Genomic DNA, 25,399 nt, shown 5'->3' on the forward strand with positions numbered 1-25,399 from the left:
TATCAATTTTGATGTTATTTTCAAGCACTGTTTGCACTGGAACACTGTCGATTAAACATCTTGTAAACTGTATGTCAAACAACAAGTTCTGTCCAAAGTTTCACTCTAAGAAATATTTCAACTAAAAGCTGAAAACTTTATTATTATCATCTATTTTTGACCATTAATTTACATGTTTTTGGGGATCTGAAACCACACACACTCACGTTATCAGTTTTCAATGTGCAGTGTTTTTGTTTGAGAGTGATACTGTTCACATCTTGAATATTTGGTGAGAAAAGTTACATCACCATCTGTTGCATGAATTATACAGCAAAATTAATTATTTTTTGATATAATATTTGTTGACTTATCATATTGTAAAAAAACTGTCAAAAACATATTTCTGCAACACATTCAATAATGGCTCATTAATTAATAACAATAACATTTAGTTATTTGTTGACATTTATAATCATTTCACAAGTTTGTCATGTCACGTTCAAGTTGTTGGCTTGAATGTAAAGAGATGAAAAAACATATTCTAAATACCATTAAACAAGTCATTTTTAAAAACAAAAAATAATACATATATTTTTTTACATTTAATGATTAATAGAACATTTTTTGAACAGGGAAAGTGGTTTTAAAGTCATTTTATTTTAATTACTCCTGTTGGAATAACTAACGGCAACTTCTGAACACACAAACACAAATGCAAATTTATTTGTTATTATTCTTGGAGAGGGACTTTTAAGTAGATTTTGTCAAGGCCATCTTCCACCTGCATTTCCTCCTCTCAGATGCACCTGGTTTAGCCTAGCTTATGTTAAACTTTACTCCTATTTTCCTTCCCAGTTACACACACACAAAATATGAAACTTTTATCCCTCAGACTTTACAACTATGCTATGAGGAACAATCAAGTGGATTAATTGAACTCTTTTTGAACAAAATGGTGGATTCAAGAAAAAGGAAGCAGAAAGACTTGAGAAGGTAAGAACTATTTTACTTTATTTTTACTGAAGAGAGATAAGACATTCAATTGGATGATGTGGATGGATTTTGTCTTTGTTGTCGGTTTTGTAGAAAGAGTACAATTGATTCGGATTCTAATAACGACGCATGTGCAACAGTTTTCATAGTATTTCAGAGTGTTTCTGATTTGTTCTGAATTATTGGTATAGGTTGTTGTTAGGTGGTTGCTAGGCCGACGCTAGGTTGTTACATTTAATAGATTAATTTGTGCAGTTTGAAGGCTGTGTTAATGGCATTAGAGGACTGTTTTTGTTCTTGGTGACGTTGCTACCTACTGGCCCAACATGCTTAATGCAGCGTTTATCGTCAATTCTGTATGTGTAAATATTAGAGCTGGGAATTTTACACTTTAAATACACTTTGTAGAACTGCAGTAAATGGGTATAAAACATGAACACATGAATATAGATTATTTTCTTGTCTTGGTTCTTTATTTTGATATTTAATATGGTTATATTACTAGTTGAAAGTATTTTCAAATGCTGTCAAATTTAGGTGCAAATCATCAAACATACTGGCATTGGCTGGAAACATCTTAATCTCATCTCATCTCATCTCAGGAAAACACTGGCAGGGAAAGAGTTAATAGAGAAATAACAATTTTGATTTTTGTAGTATGAGGCATATGTTCAATGTCCATTGGAATATAGCTAATAGGCTTGTGTTAAATAATAGACAATATCAGTAATCAACAAAATGGTCATAGGGTTACCTTCCCTGCTGGAGAAAACAACAACAACAACAAAAAAAAAAAAAAAAACAGCTTAAACCAGCCTAGGCTGGTTAGCTGGTTTTAGCTGGTCGACCAGCCTGGTTTTAGAGGGGTTTTTGCCATTTCCAGGCTGGTTTCTTGGTTTAATCTGGACATAGCTGGTTTTGGCTGGTCAAGCTGGTTTTAGCTGGTCATCTTCCAGCCTGACCAGCTAAGACCAGGCTGGAAATGTCCAACACCCCTCGAAATAAAGGCTGGTTGACAAGCTAAAACCAGCCAACCAGCCAAGGCTGGTTTAAGTTGTTATTTTCCATAGGGTTAAGACATTGTTTTATGTTCAATAATGATTAAAATTGTCATTTGTAACCAATTGTGATGGTTATATTGAACCAATGTCACAAAATTCATAGATTTTGTGGTCAGTGATAATTATAATAAAAATGACCATTGTAGCTGAAGTTATAGGCTTGCATTTAATAACACATTATAAATAAAACTGAATTGTATAATATCTGGCTGTGTTTGCAGTTATATGTGATTATTTAATTAATGAATGGCCACACCATGTAATCAGTTAGACCACATATTTTAATCGGTTGATGGTACTAGTAAATATGAATCATTTGGACAATGTTGTTGTGTTTAATCAAACGGAGAGTTTTTTTTTTTTTACTTTTAGTACTCTGTTGTGTAAATGTACATTTTGTCAGACTGTTGACATGAAGCCATTTTTCGTTGCATGAATTAGTGTTTTATTTATTTAATTCACTTAATTGTCTTTTGGTGTTAAATGCTCAGCTCACTAAACGTCATAATTTTGCCATTTACGATACGATGCTGAATTTACATCTCCGTTGATCCTGGAACATCATTTTTTTTGTGTAAAATGTAATCCATACCTACAGCATTCTATACCCAACCGTAACTGTAAATTATTCTCTTAACAATAACAGAAACTGTAAATTAATCCCTTAACCCTTTACGAAGGTCTGTCACAATTTCTATTTTGGGTTAAAATATAACACAATGTTAAAATATAACACGTCGTATTAAAATATAATACGATAAACGATATTATCGTCATTTTAAGTCCATTTTATGCCACTCATTATAAAGTGCCAGAATGGCAAATAATATCATCCCAATGCCAGTTCACTCCTTCAAAGAACACATCATGTTTTATTCTTAAGAATGTTATATTTAATTATAGTCATTTTAACAATTTCATAAGCGATTGGAATCAGAATGTGAAAATGCATATCCTGAGAAAATATTAATAAATGTTGACAAAAAAAGTGCAAAGGTAAAAAAGTAACAGAGGTAACAAAAGTAATTTATAGTAAATACTATAGTGTTTCTAGAAATGTTGCACAATCAGCTGAAGTGTTGCTAGAATTGGTTTTTATGTAGCGGCGATAGGCAACGCGGTGGTGCAGTAGGTAGTGCTGTCCCCTCACAGCAAGAAGGTCGCTGGTTCGAGCCTCTGCGGGGTCAGTTGGCGTTTCTGTGTGGAGGTGCATGTTTTCCCCACGTTCGCGTGGGTTTCCTCTGGGTGCTCCGGTTTCCTCCACAATCCAAAGACTAAAGCTTACAGGTGAATTGGGTAAGCTAAATTGTCAGTAGTGTATAAGTGTAAATGGGTGTTTATGGATGTTTCCCAGAGATGGGTTGTAGCTGGAAGGGCATCAGATGCGTAAACATATGCTGGATAAGTTGGCGGTTCAATCCGCTGTGGCGACCCCAGATTAATAAAGGGACTAAGCCGAAAAGAAAATGAATGAATGTGTGGGCAATATATGTATTGCATCACCAAAAATGTTTGAGATCATGTCTATGCTTTGTGGGATAAGTCGTTCTATTGATTATTTTGACAGGCCCCTTTAGGGTGCACACTTGGAAAAAAAAAATTGTGGCCCACATCTTGGATTGAATATTATACTGACACAACTCTAATAAATATTATGATGGCCTAAGATAATTATAACCTATGGATAAAAGGTCAGCCAGGTGGTAAGGATGCCTGTAAAGGGTTAATTGTGATTGGCTGATTGGAATGTTGTTTCAGAATCAACATAGATGTTAATCCAGGAACATGTCCACCTTGGTGAAATCAGGTTGGCGCAGCTTACCAATCAAGTTTATGTCCGATTATCAATCGGCATCTTATCACAAAAACACACAGAAGCCCGGTAGTAAATGGCAATATTTCTTTTATTTTTTTTTCTCTATATTTTAAAGTTTTTTTTATTATTTACAAAGAAACAAAAGAAAACATGAAAATCAAAATAACTTTTGACAAACACCGTTTGTCTGCATATAGGTGTAAGAAAGTATACATTTACCTTTCTTTACTCAGGATCAAGTAACTAATTGTTCATGTTTCGTTGTTTATTGAATGCTTCTTCCTCCTTTTTTTTATTCTTTTTTTACATTTTTTTTTTCAAACCAAGCGTTGGTGTACATGAACGAGCGTAATGGAAAAAAAAACTACTACTGAGATTAAGAAAAAGCTTGAGGCCTGTTCTAGAATCTTCCACCATTTGCATCACATCGCTGAACATATCAAACCAAAAAAATGATTTCCCCTGAATCGTGGAGGCCGCAAACCAAACATTTTGGTTTTTCCCTTTATTCAAGCATCCTGCGTTTCCTTTTGCATTGTTCATTTCCCATCACATAAACACAAATATATGAAAACAAAATCAAATAAATACAAAACAAACAAACATACCAAGATATGTGCTGGTTTTCTTAAACACCTCCTCAGAAAGTGACAGCATTCTCATTTCTCTGTGTGTCATTGCATGAACGTCTCTCTTTCCCAATCCCAAATTCGAACAGTGTTTAAAGCTGAGAGGAAAAAGCACATTAACACGGGAAGCGTTCCCCTCCAAAGGCAAGTACAGTATCAAAAAAATAGCAGATACCCAGAGCACTGCTGAACCTCCTCTAAATCTGTACACTAGTTTCTATACACTATGGCATAGCAGGAGTTAAGCGCTTTTTGTTGTATTTGACCCACAAGAGCCAAAATATGCGATTCTGGATGATGTACAGTAGCAACCCCTTTAGTTAACCAACTAATGTATATATTTTAGGGTTGTCACGATACTGAAATTTGGTACCAATCAATACTGAAATTTTTAAAGTGTCCATTTCCTGCGAAACATTTGAGCACTCAACAGAAATGACTGTGATTGGCCGCGAAGGTTATCAGTTCACCGAACTCACCACTGTTTACTGAGTGTAACCCAGATAGAGGCACATTGGAGCGTTTTAAAGGCGCGATTCATTAATGAATCGCTCGTATGTCAGCTTATAGACAAATCAGCTCATTGCCTTGACTTTGAAAAGCTCCAGTGTCCCTGTATCTGTGGTTACACTCAGGCTGAACTCAATATGCGTTCTTATCTGTGCTTGCGCTCTAGTGTTCTCGTGAATCATCATCAACTAAGTAGTGAACCTTGTACCGCCCATGCTACTGTAATTGTTGGATTTAAGGTAAGGGGGTGTAGGCAATTGTCAACTACGTAGTGGACCTGGTCAACTACGTCATCAAGGGCTGCAGTCTTAACTTGCGAAGTGAAGGTATCTCAGGATGCCTTGTAGCCCAGCCAGCGAAAGCTAATGGCGGAAAAGAAATCCATATGGTTTAAAAAATACTCCTCTGTTGTGTTACAAAATAAAGTTTTACATTTTTCAGGAGAGAATGTAGTTGTTTTAAACTTGAATCGGCAGTTTAATTACAAAGATAGCGTGTCTTTGACAATGTGCTTGAGCTTATGCGGACTCTGAGCCCCAGACTGTCAGCGAGAGCACAGGAACACCTCCCCTGCCAAGAGCGGCTTTACTTCAACCAGTCTATCTTGGATAAACCGCTGGATCTCATCTCTCTATTGTACACTGTAAAAAAAAAAATCTGTAATTTTACGGTTTATTTCTGGCAGCTAGGGTTCCGAAAAAAAAATTAAATAACAGAAATTTACTGTTAAAATAACAGATATTAAATTACAGAAATTTACTAATTTTTTTTTTATTTCTGTAATTTAATATCCTTTATTTTACAGTATATTTCTGTAATTTAACGGCCGTTATTTTACTTTTTTTCTGGCACCCCAGCTGCTGGAAATAAATCGTAAAATCACAGATTTGTTTTTACAGTGTAGTTAAAACATAATATTTTATAAATCTTGTGTATATCTAACGGACAGTTTTTGGTCTTTTAAATCCATTGTTTATTTTCAGGTGTATTATTTTTGGCAGTGTTATTTTGTTACGTTTTATAATTGTCTTTAATTATGTAACTGTGTTATACGCTGTTTGTTTATCAAACTGCTTAACGTTATCTTCTTATTGATTATGTCTAGTACTTTATACTTGTACAATGTCCATTGTAGTTTATTAAATCTGATAATCAAAGACACGAGTCTGTGTATAATAATACATTTTACTTCACATTTATAGCAATTTATGTTTATATTTTCTTAAATCAAACATATTGATTAATAATATCGATTATAAGGCTGTGCCTTTTATAATTAAATCATTTGGTAAAACGCTATTTTGATGGTCTTTTTGAGTAATAGTAGACTGTCAGCTTAATATCTGTTGATACTGCTCCTTCAACAGACATTTAACTGACTATAAGAAACTTTGCAAGTAAACTAACCCTAACCCCAACCTAACAGTCTACTTATAATTGAAATAGTATACTTGTATAATGTCCATTGTAGTTTATTAAATCTGATAATCAAAGACACGAGTCTGTGTATAATAATACATTTTACTTCACATTTATAGCAATTTATGTTTATATTTTCTTAAATCAAACATATTGATTAATAATATCGATTATAAGGCTGTGCCTTTTATAATTAAATCATTTGGTAAAACGTTATTTTGATGGTCTTTTTGAGTAATAGTAGACTGTCAGCTTAATATCTGTTGATACTGCTCCTTCAACAGACATTTAACTGACTATAAGAAACTTTGCAAGTAAACTAACCCTAACCCCAACCTAACAGTCTACTTATAATTGAAATAGTATACTTGTATAATGTCCATTGTAGTTTATTAAATCTGATAATCAAAGACACGAGTCTGTGTATAATAATACATTTTACTTCACATTTATAGCAATTTATGTTTATATTTTCTTAAATCAAACATATTGATTAATAATATCGATTATAAGGCTGTGCCTTTTATAATTAAATCATTTGGTAAAACGTTATTTTGATGGTCTTTTTGAGTAATAGTAGACTGTCAGCTTAATATCTGTTGATACTGCTCCTTCAACAGACATTTAACTGACTATAAGAAACTTTGCAAATAAACTAACCCTAACCCCAACCTAACAGTCTACTTATAATTGAAATAGTTAGCATGTAGATGCATTGTAACTTAAATTCAACAAACGGACCGTCAAAATAAAGAGTGACCAAACATTTTATTGTTAATGTACAGGAAATCTGATGAATTGATGTTGAGGTAAGTGACGTTATAAAGTACACTGCCGTTCCATTTGAGTAAGTACCCGAGTTGTGTCCTCGGTAGTTTATTCTTCTAAGTCTGAACTTTCAAGAACGAAAGTCCAAACTTTACTTGGTATTAAGAAACAGTGGGGATTTCAGTGTATGATGACCTTCACGACCAATCTCAGCCATTTCTGTAAAGCACATGAACATAATGGCAAATCAGTGGTGTTTAAGAATGCGCTCATATGTTAGACGTTTTTGAATGTTCAGTATTGATTGGTACGGAATTCCAGTATCATGACAACCCTAATATGTTTCCACTCCTCTCGTTCTCTCTCTTTAAACAGAAAGTGCAATTCACAATGAAGGTTTGTTTAGAAATGTTTCGCTTTGGCCAGTTTCATTCCACACAACATCAAACATCGGTGGCTATAAAGTTACACACACACACACAATTGCCCATTTTGCCAGGATTCCAGTCGATACTGATGTGTTTGTTAAATGCGATAAACAGACAGTTTTTTCACTAGTATGGTTAATCGCATTGATATACCATCTTTTTTATCCAATACGTTTGGCCATTCCCATTGCATTTTGTTCTTGTCGGAAAACATTGAACATACACGTATACACTGGTTTACATACGTGTGTATGTGTGTGAATGCGCACACACAACACGACTCACGTTCATAAAATGAACAGGATGAAACATGGCTATAGTTTAGGCACAAATACTTAAGAATGTCCTTTTTCGTGAAAACGCAATGTTTTTGATACGCACAGAGAACGTCTAGGCAGAAAAGAAACGAAACAAAAAAACGTAATCTCACAATACATTTAAACGTCAACATTTTTAAAATAGTTTCTCTCTATTTTTTTTTTAAAGTATTTGTGACAATGCATGCGTTTATGATCGCTTCATGGGATTTGCACCGGTACAGTACTGACACAAGTGTTTTTTTTTTTGTCTTTTGTTAGGGTTTTTTGGAGGGGGATCATCTTTAAAAACATTGTGCAAGGGGGCTTGGAGACTTTGCACAGGTCAGATCAGTCCTACAGACTTTCGGTAGCTGTATTGCACAAATTCGTTAAAAATAGAAGGGGTAACCAAATGTTTAACCCCCAATACAGGTGAATGACATGCTATTTCAAAGTCTTAAGCCCCGGACTGGATGAATCGACACGCGGAAGAGATAAAAACCTTAATGCAAAGCAGCTTCTGTTTTTCTTTCTTCCAAATCTGTAAATCTTTTGACAATAATCTCCCCAGTGCTGTCGGTTTACAGATTATTACAGTATGTTACGTGTCTTGGACTCGGTGAGAACATTAGTAGCATGACATACAGTGTAAATAAATACATTAATGTGGTTTTCACAGTCTTAAAATGTTAAATGCAAACAATAATGGAATATGCATTGCCATAACAGAAGTTGGAGTAGTGTGTGTGTGTGTGTGAGTTATTAATACTGATTCATAAGAAGAACACTATTAATATAAAAATAAAGCGCCTATCAGGGTATGGAAGCAGACCTAACATGATCAGATAAATGCATTTGATTCTCATTTAGAGATTTGGAAATGATGCATTAAGCTTTGTTGATAATGTTGATGCATTTCCCCTCCCCCAACTGCACTATAATCACTCATATATCGTTATATTTCGCCAGCATGATATTTCTGAATACATGAATTGTCTTTATTACTACCTACTCTGTAACGCTACTATTTGCATTAAGGTTTTCTTATCTCTAATGATTGTTTCTGATGTTTGTCGTCACATATTACCATTTGAATATATATATTTATATATATATGCATATATAGGCATTACCCAGGCTGCTGACAGAGATAAGACATTGCCATGTTTGAGAAATGCACCACACGTTACTTTTTGTAAATACTAGCTCTACAAAACTATGTACAACACACATATAGATAATCTTTATATCACAGTCTATTGCATAATGGTGATAATCTTTAGTTTTTATAAATATTGTAAATGTACAGTCTTTAAGTGACATTTCATAATGTCCGTCTCATTCTGAAATCAGAAAATAAAGTCCGATTTGACCACACATCCTTGACAAAAATAAACTATATTAAAAAGAAAAATGAAAACAACACATTAATTCCCTTCTTAAAATGTGACGCAATTATTGCACAACACAATGTATTGCAGAGATCGAAACTGCACCTTTTTTCTGATATTATAATTAAAATTATTATTACTATTATCATTATTTCTTTTTCCAGACAGTAACAGTTTGTAGATGTGCTTTTTAAACATTTAGTATTTTTCCCAGATTTGATATGCGCAAACATTTTCCACAGTGATGTCAAAAGCTGCTGAATGCTGGACTTGTTTTGTCATCTTCTCTTCGAGAACAGAAAAAAAAAAAAAAACATCATTGCATTCCCATACCCAAAACGATAACGAAAAACATAACTGTAAGAAAAAAACATCAACAGAAAAGACCATTTTCAGACAAGTTATAGTCACATATGTTTGAGAGGAAGACTTGCGTTTATACTAGAGTTTGTTTTCTTTCCCATATGGTCGGTGCCAAATATTCTAGTTGGATTTGCACATATATTTATATATATAGAGAGAGAGATTTGTATAATATACATTCTTAAGTTGAAGGGGAAGTGTGTCTAAAATATAGTACAAGGAAATTCTGTACAGGATAGCTATGAGGTTATCTTTTCAGAGGAAGTTGGAGGAAAAAAAATACAAGTCTTTTCCCCGTTTTTTTTTTTTCGGTAGTCTCTCCATAAAAATCAATCAAAATATCTTTTAAAAAAATGAACATGAAAAAAGTAAAACGGGATCATAAATTCGATGCGAATCGCATCTTGTCTTGTTCCGTCTCTGTACTGCTTAAGACTGCCGACTCTCTCCTGGAGCCCGTTGAATCCCTGTGCTGGGCACTAGAGGGTGCTGTGCGCACTGGCGGTAATGCACCCGATGACATCTGCCGGAAAAGGGCAACCCTCTGAGGGACGTTGGTGCGGATGCCGCTCTGCAGCACGGAGCCCGGGGCCTGGATGCCTGCCGCGGATCCCATGGGTGGTGGCTGAATGGAAGCGAGTGATTCGCCCGATGTGGGGTGCGCCCGGGCAGCCAGTGAGGTCTCGTGGGGCAGCGAGGGCTGCGAGGCGGAGAGGTGGCGTAAGTCCTTGCTCAGGCTGCCAGACTGGAGGGCCTGCGCACTCTTGTGGACATCACTCCTCTGAGGGGACGCCCCTTGCGGTTGCTGTTGGGCTGGTGGTTGGGGTAAAGAGGCTGGGGAGGATTGCTGTGGTAAGGCTTGCTGTACAAGGGACAGTTGGGAGGCCGTCGGTGATCCATACTGGAATGTTCGGCTAGCTATAGGGGTTTGCACTGGCGGACTGCAAATGGAAGTAGTGAACGAACAAGGGGACATAATTGCCCCTGCTGGCTGCTGCAAGGGCGTAGGGGGATTGGGCGAAGAGGAGCTCAAATTGCCATGAGAAACGCTCGGTGCTGAAAACGTGACGCCTTGTGAAGGCGGCACGCGACCTGACGGGGTTATAGTGGCGGAGGTGCTGTAGCTTAGTGGGGCGGCCTGCTGCTGTAATTGGTTGTTCCCAAGAATAGCTGTCGCTGTAGCGAACGGTGGCTGAGCGGGAGAGTTAATGATGGAGTTTCCAGACATCGGCGTGGAGTTCATCCCCGTGACTGACTGCTTCCGATCCACCATCATCACCATCTCTCGGTCCTGCCGGATGATCTGCTTCAGCAGCTCGTTCTCTTGAGTGTTGAAGACGCCAGCGTTCAGATCCTTCTGGAATTTCTGGAGCAGGAGCGAGTTCTTCTTCCCTGTTGAGGGGAGCGAAACCGAAAAGTCTTTAGTTAGTCTTCAGTTTGCATCCAGCAGGTAACATTTAAACCAAATGGGATAACAAAAGGGTGTTCAACAGTGAAAGGAGAAGCACAAAGGTATCACGGATGTAGAAAGGGGAGGCTAGTCACTCCTAAGTAGAGATTTTAAAGTAGGGCTGATGTTGAATGCAACATCTGAGGTGCTTACCTCGTTTGGCTAGGCACTGAATCTCAGTTCAGCTGTTCGCTATCGCTATAGCAAATACACACATTTTAAAGTCTAAAACAATCACAATCTCTGAGCACAGCACAGATGCTCACAAGTATCATTACCCTGCTGAAAAACAAGCCTTAAGTGTTTCCCAACCCCCCCCCAAACTGGTCTGCTATCTCAGCTGATCTCCTTGTCTGGTCAGGCTGGTCTGTCTGCTGGCTTTAGAAGGGTTTTGATCATTGTTATTTAGTTAGACATTTCTACAATAACCTTCTAAACTGGACATTCTTGGTCAGGCTAGGAGATGAGACTGCTCAGGCATGTCAGCTGTTTGTTTTCCAGCAGGGTATCTAATACTACTTTTAACAGAACAAACACACTGACTAAAAGTAGGCCTTTATTCTGAATGAAATGATCTCTTCGTCAATAGTACAATACTCAATGTCTTTAATATTATTGCATTTAGACTTAATTGTAGTTGTTAAATCAAGGTCATGGCTGCTAAAAATATTGTATTGTCATATACCCTGAAAGGTTAAGCTAGGAATAAAATAACATAAAATATAACACAATTTATTTAAGAGAAACATACTAAATGTTGCTGGGAAATGATTAAAGAAGCTCTCTGCAAACACTTGCTTAAATTATAAAGGATTACATTAAACTGTTTAAATGTCAGATATTAAATGTTGTCACTTTGAAAATTCATTTAAAAACATTTTTAGTGTTTTTTTTTTCTTTCTTTTTGATTAATTTGTTTAGTGGAACAGCAAGTCCTACATATAGTCTACAAAGTTGCATTACAATATAAATCACCAATCAGTGCAGTCAATAAATCCGTCTGTTTGTGGGTTACTGTAATATCTATGCCACGTTCAACAAAGTTAAAACCAGCAATAAGAAAAATCCACTGATTGTTTGCGCTAGAAGCTGAGATTAGATGTCTGCTGCAATGGTTATTAAGGTTTCCAAATATGACTTTAACTATACTACAAATTTATCTGTTCATTTCTTTTACCCAAGTCACTGTTTTTGCTGCTATCATAAATGAGGGATGGATTGATTTGTCCGTGAACTTCTTCTGTTACTGCCCTTTTGAACACAATAGCTGAGCCGAGCTCTATTGTTACATAAGATGACGGAGTAAGGCTCTTATGAGCTGAAGGCATAAAGCAATAGGCTATCAATCTTTCATCCATAGCTGTATGAGTGAATCAGGCACGAGGGCATGCTGGGGGTTTTTACCATTCAAGGTGAATTCAGTCTCATGATCAAGCTGCTGTGGGATGCATAAAGTTTTATTATCAAGCTGCCTGCAGTTTTGAAGGCAATTGTTATGGATGTTATCATTAGGGAGTGAATACTAGAGCACTTCGTGTTTAGAAATTAGACTGAGAAAAATAGTATATGAATTTAAGAGTTCATATGAATATATTGTTACTGTGTGCCAGGGCTGCACAATATTGAAAAAAATGGACGCTGCAATATTTTTTTTTCTTTGCGATATATACTGTGATATATATATATATATATATATATATATATATATATATATATATATATATATATATATATATATATATATATATATATATATGTGTGTGTGTGTGTGTGTGTGTGTGTATTAGGGGGGTCACGATTCTCCAAATTCTCGATTCGATTACATTTTCGATTCTTAAGTCACGATTCGATTCGATTTTCGATTATGAATAATTAATTAATTAATAACAATTTAATTAATTTATTATTATTAATATAATTATATAATATAATATAATATAATATAATATAATATAATATAATATAATATAATATAACATAACATAACATAACATAATATAATGAGATATAATTTCACTAGATGACTTAAATAACTTTTTTTTATATTATACTTCTTTTTATATATATATATATATATTGTAATTTATTATATACATATAATACAAAACACAGTCATAAACACAATGGAGCAAATATTAATTTGAAATAAATAGTGATTTACAGTTTTCTTCAGAGAGTCTAACAGTATTTGGTTACAGAAATTTAATAATCAGATGTAAATTAACAATGTATAGTCCTCATCATATAAATTATTTAATAAAATAAATCTTTATTCATTATGCTCTTTTAAAATGCTTACAGTCACAGGTCTTAACACATGCACATGATTAACTTTCACCCTATTATTGTTAAATTCTAAATCTCAGGTGTTTTGACCTGGGGTTCCGGGTCATTTAATCCCAAATCAGCATTGCATATCTTATTGTGAATATCTTACTATTTAATATTGCAATATCGATCCTTAAACGATATACTGCGTAGCCTTACCGTGTGCTTAGATTATTGGGGAAATGCTAATGTATTGTCACGACAGATGATGATAGTCACTGAATTGCAGTTGTGTTGCATCATTAATGGAATAATTCAGTTTTTTCTGACATGTCATGGAAATGATATATATATATGCAGGGATCATTTCCAATAATCAACCATAGTCTCTCTCCCTTCACCCCAATAAATAATTTAAAATAAACTAACATATACATATAAATACACACACACACACACACACACACACACACACACACACACACACACACACACACACACATATATATATATACTATGACTATGGTTGATTTTCGGAAATGATCCCTGCAGGCACAGGACACCAACATGGGAGGAACGTTGGATTTTGTTTTGAAATGCAAAATCAGGTTGATGTTAGAATCCAATGTCAGGCCGACGTCAAAGTCCAACCTAAAATCAACCAAATATCAACGTCTAATCATGTTACATCTCAACGTTGTATGGACGGTACCTCTATAGCCGCCTTTCCACTGCACATGACATTTGGACACGACTGTTGGAATACACCTCCTTGCGGCAGTTGCACCGGATTTTCAGTTCTGACGTGCACAATGGGAAAGAAACTGTTCTCGCAGTATCCAAAATAAAGGAGTGCGAAAGTAAGAGCCTTAATTCTCTTTGTGTTTACCATGTTTGAATGAATAAATTAATACTAGAAACTCATAGACCGCTAAATAATATTAGAGGGAATGTGGAGACAACATTAACTGGGGTAGCATTAACTATTGTTATGCAACTGCACAGCAAAAAAAAAAAAAAAGTTATTTTTTTCGTCTCATTGTGTTATTCAAAAAAACATTGACTTTTCAAAATCTTTCAGTAAACTTTGAATTTTTACCATTTTTTTTGTAAACTAATGCTTAAAATGCATAACTTTTTGAAGTTTTTTGATAACTAATCTAAATATTTGAATATTGTGCAATAAAATGCATCAATATACGGACTTTTATGCACACAATATATATATATATATATATATATATATATATATATATATATATATATATATAATTTCTAAAAAGTTAGTATGGGTGCAAATGTTGTCTTACACCAATTCTTAACTTTATGATTAAGTGGCTAATTTGTACAATCTCATTCATAAATTTTTGGATGATTTGCTCATCCATCAATGGCGGTTGAGTTTCAGGGTGGGTTTGGTGCGAATCCTCCCTTTAAAAATCAAAGATTTTCGTTTGACTGAACTCGTATGAATCCGAATAAATTAGACAATAAACTGGCAAAACTTAAAAAGTCAAGTTTCCTCGTGTGATCTGATATTGTATAAACTTTAATAGGATTTTTTCCCTCCTTTTTTTGGTGTAGACATTCTGTACTCGGCCAAATACATGTGGACATAAGCCATCAGCACCAGATGGATGGTGGTTTAAGTTACAAGAAGAACAATATGATCTGCTATTAAGAACATAATGTGCTAGAGAACGACAGTGAGGATGAAGGAATTCCAAAACCGTCTCCTAATAATTTACTGTACAATTTATGTTCCCATAGGCTAAAGCAATCCATAAGCAATAATGCCAGGGGTTTCAGCACTGTGCCATTTGTTATTACCCGAGGCAGAAAATGAGAGATCGTATGACACTGGAGAACGAAAAGGGGCTCTTGAGAACGAACAAGTCTGGTCTGGACGGGAACACTTTATTCAGGGGGACAGGAATAACGCGTGCATAATCGCAGTAAGGACAAAGACCTCCCTGGAGACCTGCAGAGGTTTTACAGTCATGTCGTGTCCTTGCATATCCAAATATACACAACTTTCTTGTTGGCGGTGAGTATCGACTAGTCTGGGAGCGGTAAACATAGCCGGGTGGGGTTTATAAAAGGTCAGTCAGATCTGAGATGGGGAAAAAAAACAGGCCTTGTGCACTTTTCTTTTCAGTTTTTAATCAAGTTTTATTCTATTTAAAGAGATAATTCACCGTAAAATGAAAATTCTGTCATTATTTACTCATCCTTCACTTGTTCAAAACTTTATTCTGTTGAACACAAAGGAAGATATTTTGAGAAATGGTGGTAGCTGGCACCCATTGACTTCCATTGCCTTTTTTTTTCTACTATAGAAGTCGATGGGTGCCAGCAATCATCATTTTTCTAAATATCTTCTTTTATGTTTAACAAAAGAAGAAAAATAAAAACGTATATTTTTAACATTAGTATAAATATAATATAAATATAATATACTTATATTTTTAATTGAGGTTATTTTCATTGTGAAATATGTGGGTGAAATATCATTGTAATTCTTTAAAACCCAAATAAATAAATAAAAAAATATATATAATCTATATTAGGGTTGTGCAATATTGACTAATTATATCGTAATTTTGCTAATAATTATATTACATTTTGATGTTTTCTTTGACTGATTTGGTGACAGCTCATTCAGAAACACATTTTTTATATATATATTTTTATGCACCGGGCTGATTCTGGGGCATTATTATCTATATTAGTGTACTTTTATTTTACTAGAAAAATGTGTAACCTTAGCACAGAATAAAATATTAATTTTATTTTTATAATATTAATTAATTGCATTTCCAGTCAAGTTAAATAGCTGTTTAAAAAAAATGTCTATTAGAGGTGGCAGAACACTGCATTTACAATTGTAGAAATAATGTTACAAAATGTTTTTTGTTTTGAGCATTTACGGAACGAAACGTTTACGAACCAAATAATTTCATTTTTAATTTTTTTCTCATTAAAATATTAAACTTTCAGTTGGTGGCGCAAATAGAATGTCATTTGGAACCAAGTCATTCGAATGTAAACGAATAACAAAGCAAGTGGCTCGATTTATGAATGGATCATTGTGTAATTAATAAAAATATTATAAGGCAAACTCATCTTGATTTTTTAGGCACATAATTGACAAACACAATGTCAGTTCTCAGATTTTCAAATGCAAATTTTGATAGTATATACAGTTAAAGTCAAAATTATTTGCCCCCTAAATTATTAGCCCCCCTGTTTATTTTTTCCCGTAATTTCTGTTTGGCGAAGAGCAGATTTTTTCAACACATTTCTAAACATAATAGTTTTAGTAACTCATTTCTAAAAATTGATTTATTTTATCTTTGCCATGATGACAGTAAATAATATTTTTCAAGACACTTCTAAACAGCTTAAAGTGAAATTTAAAGGCTTAACTAGGTTAATTAGGTTAACTAGGCAGGTTAGGGTAATTAGGCAAGTTATTGTATGACAATGGTTTGTTTTGTAGATTATCAAAAAAAAAAAAAAAAAAAGCTTAAAGGTGCTAATAATTTTGTCCCTAAAATGGTGTTAAAAAAATTAATAACTGCTTTTATTCTAACCGAAATAAAACAAATAACATTTCTCCAGAAGAAAAAATATTATCAGACATACTGTGCACATTTCCCTGCTCTGTTAAACATAATTTGGGAAATATTTAAAAAAGGAAAAACATTCAGAGGGGTGCTAATAATTCTGACTTCAACTGTACACATTTCATAACCCAACACACATAAATAATTAACCTCCAATTTAAACTATTTCACTTTTCACACAAGAGATGTAAAACAAATTATGTTAAACATAAATTCTGCACACTCTCTCAAGAATATTAAAACATAACACAAATGAGATACATTGTAATTGAGTAAAATATTTTGATATGTCTAAATAAACATCAAGAATTTAAGACCTCTCATAATTAAAAATAAGACTTTTTTGGTCTTGAATTTTGGAAAATCTAATTCATACATAGATTTTTTTAAGGATCTGCTGTAAATCCTGCAATAATGATTTCAACCCATAGAATACAGACCAATTCAATGTGGTGATGTCATTGGTCCATGAACATGTTATCCTTGTTTTTTTTTTAAACTAACTGTATCATGAGGCAATTTAATCCGAATTTAAATTGAGGGAAATTACTTCCCTCAAAATGGTCTATAAAATGTCTCCTGTATAATAATTCTCAGAATTCAGAGGCCATAATATAGCCACATTGAAAAGAGTCCGGCTGAACATCGAGTAGACTAAGATCTACTACTAAATCAACACGCACTGCATGTCTACAGACTTACGTGATGTCTGAAAAGTAGTTCGTAGGTATCGTGAGTACTGTGAATGATCAAAAACATGTTATTCGTGGGACTCTAAAAGATCAGTTCTTAAAGGGTTTCTAGACAAGGTTCTTCAGGATCAAACAACGTCTATGGCAGTGTTTCTTAACCATGTTCCTCTAGGACCACCAGCTCTGCACATTTTCTTTCTTTTCACCAGCTTTGCTCAATGTCTCCTTAACTAAACACGTCTGATTCAGATCATCAGCTCTTTAGCAGAAACTGAAAGAGCTGTAATGAGTGTGACAGACAATGGAGACATCCAAAACATGCAGCGTTGGTGGTCCTCCAGGAACGTGGTTGGGAAACATTGTTCTAAGGGGTTTAAGGTATTTGAATGTGTCCTGCTTCGTGTGGTTTAGCTGTGCTTGCCCTCTCACACCCTTGCAGGAACATTTAGTTGGTATGTCATATTTTATTGACTAAGTTTTGCCATCAGGCGGGTCCACAGAGGTTTGTGCAGGACGTTATGTAATTTTGGGTTACACTTAGCTAAGAATATAGCATTCAGTGACCCAGAAATTATTTGGATGCTTTTGAGTTTTAATTCAAAATGCAGGATTGTCGTTTGCACTATGGAACAATTATGAAAACTATGTATTGTTATCATAATGCAATGTTAAGGGAGATTTCTTTTTAAATAAGTTTCTCACATTTTACACTGAATGATCTGCATTACTATCTAATATAGTATAAAAATGATTAAGTTTTAACAATTTATGTACAGTATTAAGACCTTAAGAGATTTAAGATGACAGAAAATAGCATTAAATCTGATATTAATTAGACGTGCTCGGTGGCATCACATTCTTTTCACACATTTAATATTTTAACAATAAAATGTTCTCGTTTTCTAAATTCACTTGCATATGTTGCCGAGTCTTAATTTATCTGCATATTTTGTCAATCCATTCATACATCCATCCATACTTACATTTTTATCTTTTTATCTATCCATCCATTCATCCATATGTATATCCATCCATACTTACATTTTTATCTTTTTATCTATCCATCCATTCATCCATATGTATATCCATCCATACTTTTATCCATCCAGACAACCGTGTAAATGGAAGGATGAATGTATGAAGTCATAGAGAAATTGGGGGAAGTAAAGCTCTATGGATGGTTTTTATTTATCAATTAATCTACCCGTCCATTCATCAAACAATCCATCCATCTGTCCATTCATCCACCTCTCTTTGCTTTCATCCATTCATATATCCTTCTACCCATTTACATAGTTGTCTGCATTTGTTTCCATCTGTTCAGTCATCCATTCAGCCATCCATTAATCCATCCATCCACACATTGTTAACTCCTTCCACCTATCAATCATCCATCAGTTTTTTTTCATCCAGTCATTCAAATATTGTTTACTCCACCAATCCATCATTTTTTTCATCCATTTGTCTGTCCATCCGTCCAATCATCCACACATTTTTACTCCATCCATCCATCCATCCATCCATCCATCCACACATTGTAGCATTCAATCCTTTCCATCTATCCACCCATCCACACATTATTTACTCCTTCCATCCATCCATTCATCCACACATTGTTTATTCTATCCACACATCCATCCATTCATTGCAGTATTCAATCCATCCATCCACACATTGTTTACTCTAACCATCCTTCTATCCATCCACACATTGTTTACTCCTTCCATCCATTCATCCATTTTTTCCATCCATCCATCCATCCATCCATCCATCCATCCATCTATTCATCCATCCATCCATCCATCCATCCACACATTGTAGTATTCAATCCTTTCTATCTATCCACCCATCCACACATTATTTACTCCTTCCATCCATCCATTCATCCACGCATTGTTTATTCCATCCACACATCCATCTATTCATTGCAGTATTCAATCCATCCATCCACACATTGTTTACTCTAACCATCCTTCCATCCATCCACACATTGTTTCCTCCTTTCATCCATTCATCCATTTTTCCATCCATCCATTTTTCCAATCTACACATTGTTTACTCTGTCCATTCATCCACACATTGGAGTATTCAATCCTTTCCCTCCATCCACGCATCCACACATTGTTTACTCCTTCAATCCATCCATTCATCCACACATTGTTTATTCCATCCATACATGCATACATCCATAGTAGTATTCCATCCATCCATCCATCCATCCATCCATCCATCCATCCATCGTTTACTCTAACCATCCTTCCATCCATCCACACATTTACTCCATCCATCCATCCATCCATCCATCCATCCATCCATCCATCCATCCATCCATCCATCCATCCATCGTTTACGCTAACCATCCTTCCACACATTGTTTACACCATCCATCCATCCATCCATCCATCCATCCATCCATCCATCCATCCATCCAATGTTCTTTGACATGCCTTAAACATTGTAATGTCAATTTAACTAAATGCATTTCTTTCTAATCATATATGTATGTTTTTACAGTATAAATCAGTGACAGAATACTACACATAACTACTTTCAAGTCAACAAGACAAAAACACAAAGCAGACAATTAATGGCACACAGTAACAGTTCATATTGCAATTGTCCTGATGGCAGATCTTTTGTAATTTGCCAAATCTCAAGACCGTTTGAGACATTTGATCAGCACTCAGTTTTCAGCACAACTGCAAATTCTCTTCTAATAACCTCATTGTCAAAAATATACAAAAAATTCAAGATCCACAACATTGAATTGTGAGCAAGAAGACTTACAGGGGAAATAAAAGACATTCTGAACATTTCCCTAGCATTGATTTCACAGTAACCCACAGAACAGAATCAGATGGACACTTATTGTCTGTGAACGTGCCTCGACATTCAGCAAAATGAAATAGTCCAGTTCACCTCTAAGCTTGACGACCTCCACTGAGACACATTAACCCTCCTTCTTTTGGGGCTAAATGTGGAGACTAGGCTTCATTCCTCTGTTTCTCTGTTACTAAAGATGCCTAATAACCTGAAGCCTGCCTCCATTCTCTAATTAATGAGTGGGACACAGCGAGGCGTGAATGTGGCACACCATTGAGCTCAAGCACCTTGCCCAGGTGCTGCCATGACGTTCAGGCTATGGTTATAAATAGGCTGTTAGAAAGCTGACTATATTTTAACCTACTTTGCAATACCAACAACTGTGTTTTGGGGTAATTGAATTGAAGTTTGCACCCTGTAAAACAAAATAAGTAGGGATGTAACGATACATTCTAGTCATGATTTGATATGTATGATGATACTGAACTCCAGATGTTGTTATCTCAATATGCTATAAAAAAAGTTTAATATTATTATTTCTCAAATATATGTTAAAAACAATAATATTATAAGAATATCTACACCTACTGATGGTTAAAATGCTGCATTCTGTATGGATTGTGCTGGTGGACTTTGAAAAGACTTTAAATTAGTCTCGGCCTTCAATGCATAGGAAAGACATATCAAAATATAACCATTCATAATTCTGAAGATGAATTAATTATGCTAGAGACACATATGCTTGCACTCTGTCATGGTCTACATAAATAGATCACTTTCAGTGGAAAAATCTATCATTATCAGATTCTTTATAGATTCTTCTAGTCTTGCATTATATTCAACATTGTCGGCTCCTGATGTCGCAATAAACTAATCTTTATTCACATGACATTTACATTATTTACAAGTCATAGGTGACTTTTGCAGCCACAAAACTTCATTATGGAAAAAAGTACATGAAGATGGGATTGACTTTTCCTTGGATGAAATATACCATAAAAACATAGCGCTGACTCTTGGGAAAAAAAACAAGATCAAAATCGCTAATCATATGGTCACAATGTATTGTTACACCCCTTTTAATAAGTCATGTCAGCATATTTTAGATCATTTAGCTTTAAACTGAAATCAGTCAACCATGTTTTAATGTAAAGCAGTTAATATGACTTAATGTAATATAAGTTGAAATGACTTAAACATTTAGGGCAACCACAAATATGTTTGCAGTGGATAGTCAATCTGTAAAGAGCTGAACATTTCAAACATATTTTTCAAGTTATCTCTAAAATAATTAATTGTGAGATCCAAAAAAATAATATTTTGAGTGTTCCTGTTTTAAAGACTATATATTTAATTAGATTATTAATTGTATATGGATCAGAGACAAATGACGCTTGTAAAATTAGTTGATTCATTCATTTATGTTCGGCTTAGTCTCTATTTCAGAGCAGAATGAACCAATTATTCTGGCACGTTTTATGCAGTGAATGCCCTTCCAGCCGCAACCCAGTACTGGGAAACACCCATACACGCTCTTTCACACACACTTACAGTATACACTACGGACAATTTAGTTTATTCAATTAACCTATACCATATGTCTTTGGACTGGGGGAAACCGGAGGAAACCCACACGGACACATGGAGAACATGGAAACTCCACAAAGAAATGCCAATTGGCTCAGCCGGGAATTGAACCAGCGACCTACTTGCTGTGAGGCAACAGTGCTAAATACTGAGCCACTGTGCCGCCCTGCTTGTAAAATAGTTTTTTTGAGAAACAATGCTTTAGAGACAAAGCTTTACTAACAAATGTAACAAAAAAAGTGTACAAAATATTATCAGGCATATTTAGAACAATAAAATATTTGATGACATATTATGATTATTGTTTTATCAATGCAACACTAATCAACTAATTTATTGATTTTCCTTCGACTTAGTCCCCCATTTATCAGGGGTCGCCACTGTGAAATGAACCGGCAACTATTCCAGCATATGTTTTACGCAGCGGATGCACTTCCAGCCGCAACCCAGTACTGGGAAACACCCATACACTCTAACACACACTCATACATATGGTCAATTTTGTTTACCCAAATCACCTATACTGCATGTCTTAGGACTGTGGGGGAAACCGGAGCATCATTTCACCCATACCTGTATATTAACATATTTATTTAAGTCTAAAATCGGTATTTTTAGTATAATTTAGCATAATTTAGTATGCTTTGTGTATGATTAAAAAAAGCATTTTATTTGATGAAGACATCAGTGTTTTTTGTCTTTGACCCATATGCATAATTTAGTTGGTGTAAAATAGTTTTATTAAGATTAATATTTGTATGTTGGTTTCCATGCCAGATTTTTTTTCGTGTGTGTTTTGACCATAGTCTGTCTCAAACACAGTAAATTACATCTGATGTTGTTGTATATCGGCCCTTTAAGTTATGTAGTTTGCAGTATGTCTCACCAATATAATCATACAGACAAAAAATTATAAAAACAGAGTTTAGCAATATCATAAGCAGCAGCACTTGACTTATTACTTAACCTTATCAAAAAAGTATGCATGCACTGTTTATTATAAAGACAGAGATATAAGGTAAATGTTCAAACATGATCATAAAAATCACTTGCCTTGACTCTAGCATTAGCATGCAATTTAGATGTATTATTATTATTATTATTATTACTATATTTTTTTTAATTTAAGGGATAGTTCACCCAAAAATGGAAATTTAATCTCCCTCAAGTGGTTATGGATCTAGATATGTTAAAGAAAGCCGGAAACATGTAACCCTGCACTTCTACAGTAGAAAAAACAAATACTATGGAAGCTAATGGTTACAAGTTTACAGCTTTATTCAAAATAACTCTCTTTTGAGTTTAACAGAGAACAGAAAAAGGCACTTTTGGGTGAACTATGCCTTTAAAAATGCAAAATTGGTCTGATTTAAACTTGTTTTGGAGGTTCCACTGAGCGCATGCTGGCTGCTTTAAGCCTGTGGATTGTTTCAGATGTGAGGGGGGAAAATCTGGATCGTCATGAGGAATTTACCTGCTGCTTACGGGTCGGCCAGGACACTCTTGAAAACGAGATGAGCTCATCTCAAGAGGGGCTCCTGGTCAAATAATTTTTAAATAAAGATAGATATACATCAATTGCACAACATCTGGTTAATGCATGGCAACTTTTGTTGTCTTTTGTTTGTCAAATTCTTTTGCTTAGGACGAGACAAGCATTTGCAGTCCAAAAAACAGAACATGGAGCACCAATCATGTCACGGTCCGTATTTTTCCCTTGTATGAGACAAGACCCCTTGTTTTAGTTGGAATAATGTCAAATTAAAAGCAATCTGGCAACTTGCGGTGGCGAATCGAGTACAAGCCTGTTCTCCACATGAAAGGACAAATGCACGTCTTGGCTTTGTTTACACCCCCATCTCACAATCGACTGAGACTGGTGTAAATAAAATCATAGTTTTATAGATTTTAGAAGGCATAATGCATGCTGCCGTTTTGGGGTTTTATGTAATCGAATTAGATTTTTTTGGGCCTGATTAGATAGATTTTTATTTGTTTATCGATTGGTTGTGACGTGCATGTCACAATGGTGTGGGCATATTGATTCAATCCAATCCAAACGTTTAGTGCAAGGCAAGTCAATAGTAACATGCCAGAATTTAGCAAACAGACTGTCAAATAAAAGAAGTGAACTAAAAGAAAAGTTCAAAAAAGAATAATATTAGGGCCCTATGATGTTTATGGAATTTAGTTGTAAAAATGGAATTTGCCACATTTTGGATGAATAAATCTTTAGTCATCAAATCATGATGTGGACTAGCGTCTGTGAATATTCAACTGCTGAAAGTCAGTGTGAATGCATCTAGACTACTTGAAGCAATTATGACAGAAATATATCACCTTTGTCCATTAAAATGTACTGCTTCCCATAATAATAATGACAATATTTACTTAAGGAGCAATTTCACAGCTGTTTTACATGTAATTTAATTGTATTTATTTTTATTTTCGTAATTACAATTTAATTTGACTTAATTTTAACATGAATTCAACAGAATTTAAGAAAGAAAAAAAAACAAGTAAAACTTATTTTAATTAGTTGTTGAAAATTAAAATGTCTGTTAAATTTGTAATAAAGGGTTGGTTCTTGCTAAAACGTTTCATGTAAATGTACTAGGGATGCACCAAATTGAAATTTCTTGGCCAACGGCAACTGGCTGAGAACTGAAACTGAAAAATGCCTCTTAATACTTCTTTATTATTTTATTAAACCGTATGAAGTAAGTTTGTAACACTTTAAATTGAACTCTTAACTTACTATGAATAAAATACTGATACAAAACAAGTCAATTTAATAACCACATTTTATAGACAATGAACAAATTGAGAGGCATTATTTTATCAATGTTGTATGACACGAACACTATTACAAACAGCAAGAACAAGTATACTGTATGTAACTGTCCTGTAGGCATTCCGGTTATCATGTGCAATTCATAACACAGTGCTTTCCGTGTCCGGTGTGAAAGCCACTTCAGACAGTGCAGTGACTATGGCTGGAGGGAGATTAAAACCAGCGCGCTGAACACTGCCGGGCACTGCGTGAGACAGCAAAACCATTTTTTTGGCTCATTTTCAGACTTTTTTTTCAACCCAGGTTCATTAGAAATATGTGCCAAGGACTACTTTTTTAAAAACAGAAAAATATGTACCCCGGACTAAGTGTGCTTGCAGTTTTCATTTTTACAAATCCACTAGAGGCCGCCGTGTACTTTTTTGAAAATCTCAAATATATTAATACACATTACTCAAATACGTTCTCTCAAACGTGTCATTACTCACAAATCCACC

General features: G+C 34.8%; 1 protein-coding gene and 1 long non-coding RNA gene across 6 annotated transcripts in view; one reads left to right on the plus strand and one right to left on the minus strand.

Moving 5' to 3' along the window:
- The first annotated feature begins 761 nt into the window (after positions 1 to 761).
- The window catches only part of LOC141379990 (uncharacterized), a 225,950-nt gene continuing 201,312 nt past the window's right edge, over positions 762 to 25,399 (plus strand). For all 3 annotated transcript variants that reach the window (XR_015520054.1, XR_015520053.1, XR_015520052.1), the window contains exon 1: positions 762 to 975. This is a non-coding gene — a long non-coding RNA (uncharacterized LOC141379990). The remainder of the gene's footprint in view (positions 976 to 25,399) is intronic.
- The window catches only part of hcn1 (hyperpolarization activated cyclic nucleotide-gated potassium channel 1), a 200,515-nt gene continuing 182,277 nt past the window's right edge, over positions 7,162 to 25,399 (minus strand). Inside the window, exons 8-9 of one of the 3 annotated variants that reach the window (XM_087300883.1) lie at positions 17,709 to 17,745; positions 7,162 to 11,051 (exon numbers count right to left, since the gene is read on the minus strand). In XM_087300883.1, coding sequence (XP_087157009.1) covers positions 10,865 to 11,051; positions 17,709 to 17,745 — 224 coding nt within the window. In that variant the 3' untranslated portion in view covers positions 7,162 to 10,864. Of the gene's footprint in view, positions 11,052 to 17,708; positions 17,746 to 23,582; positions 23,647 to 25,399 lie in introns of all 3 variants that reach the window. The other 2 variants (XM_087300882.1, XM_087300881.1) reach the window with 2 other exon arrangements.

Source organism: Danio rerio, chromosome 21, assembly GCF_052040795.2.
Source record: "Danio rerio strain M-AB ecotype USA chromosome 21, GRCz13ab, whole genome shotgun sequence".
Classification (NCBI taxonomy): Eukaryota; Metazoa; Chordata; class Actinopteri; order Cypriniformes; family Danionidae; genus Danio; species Danio rerio.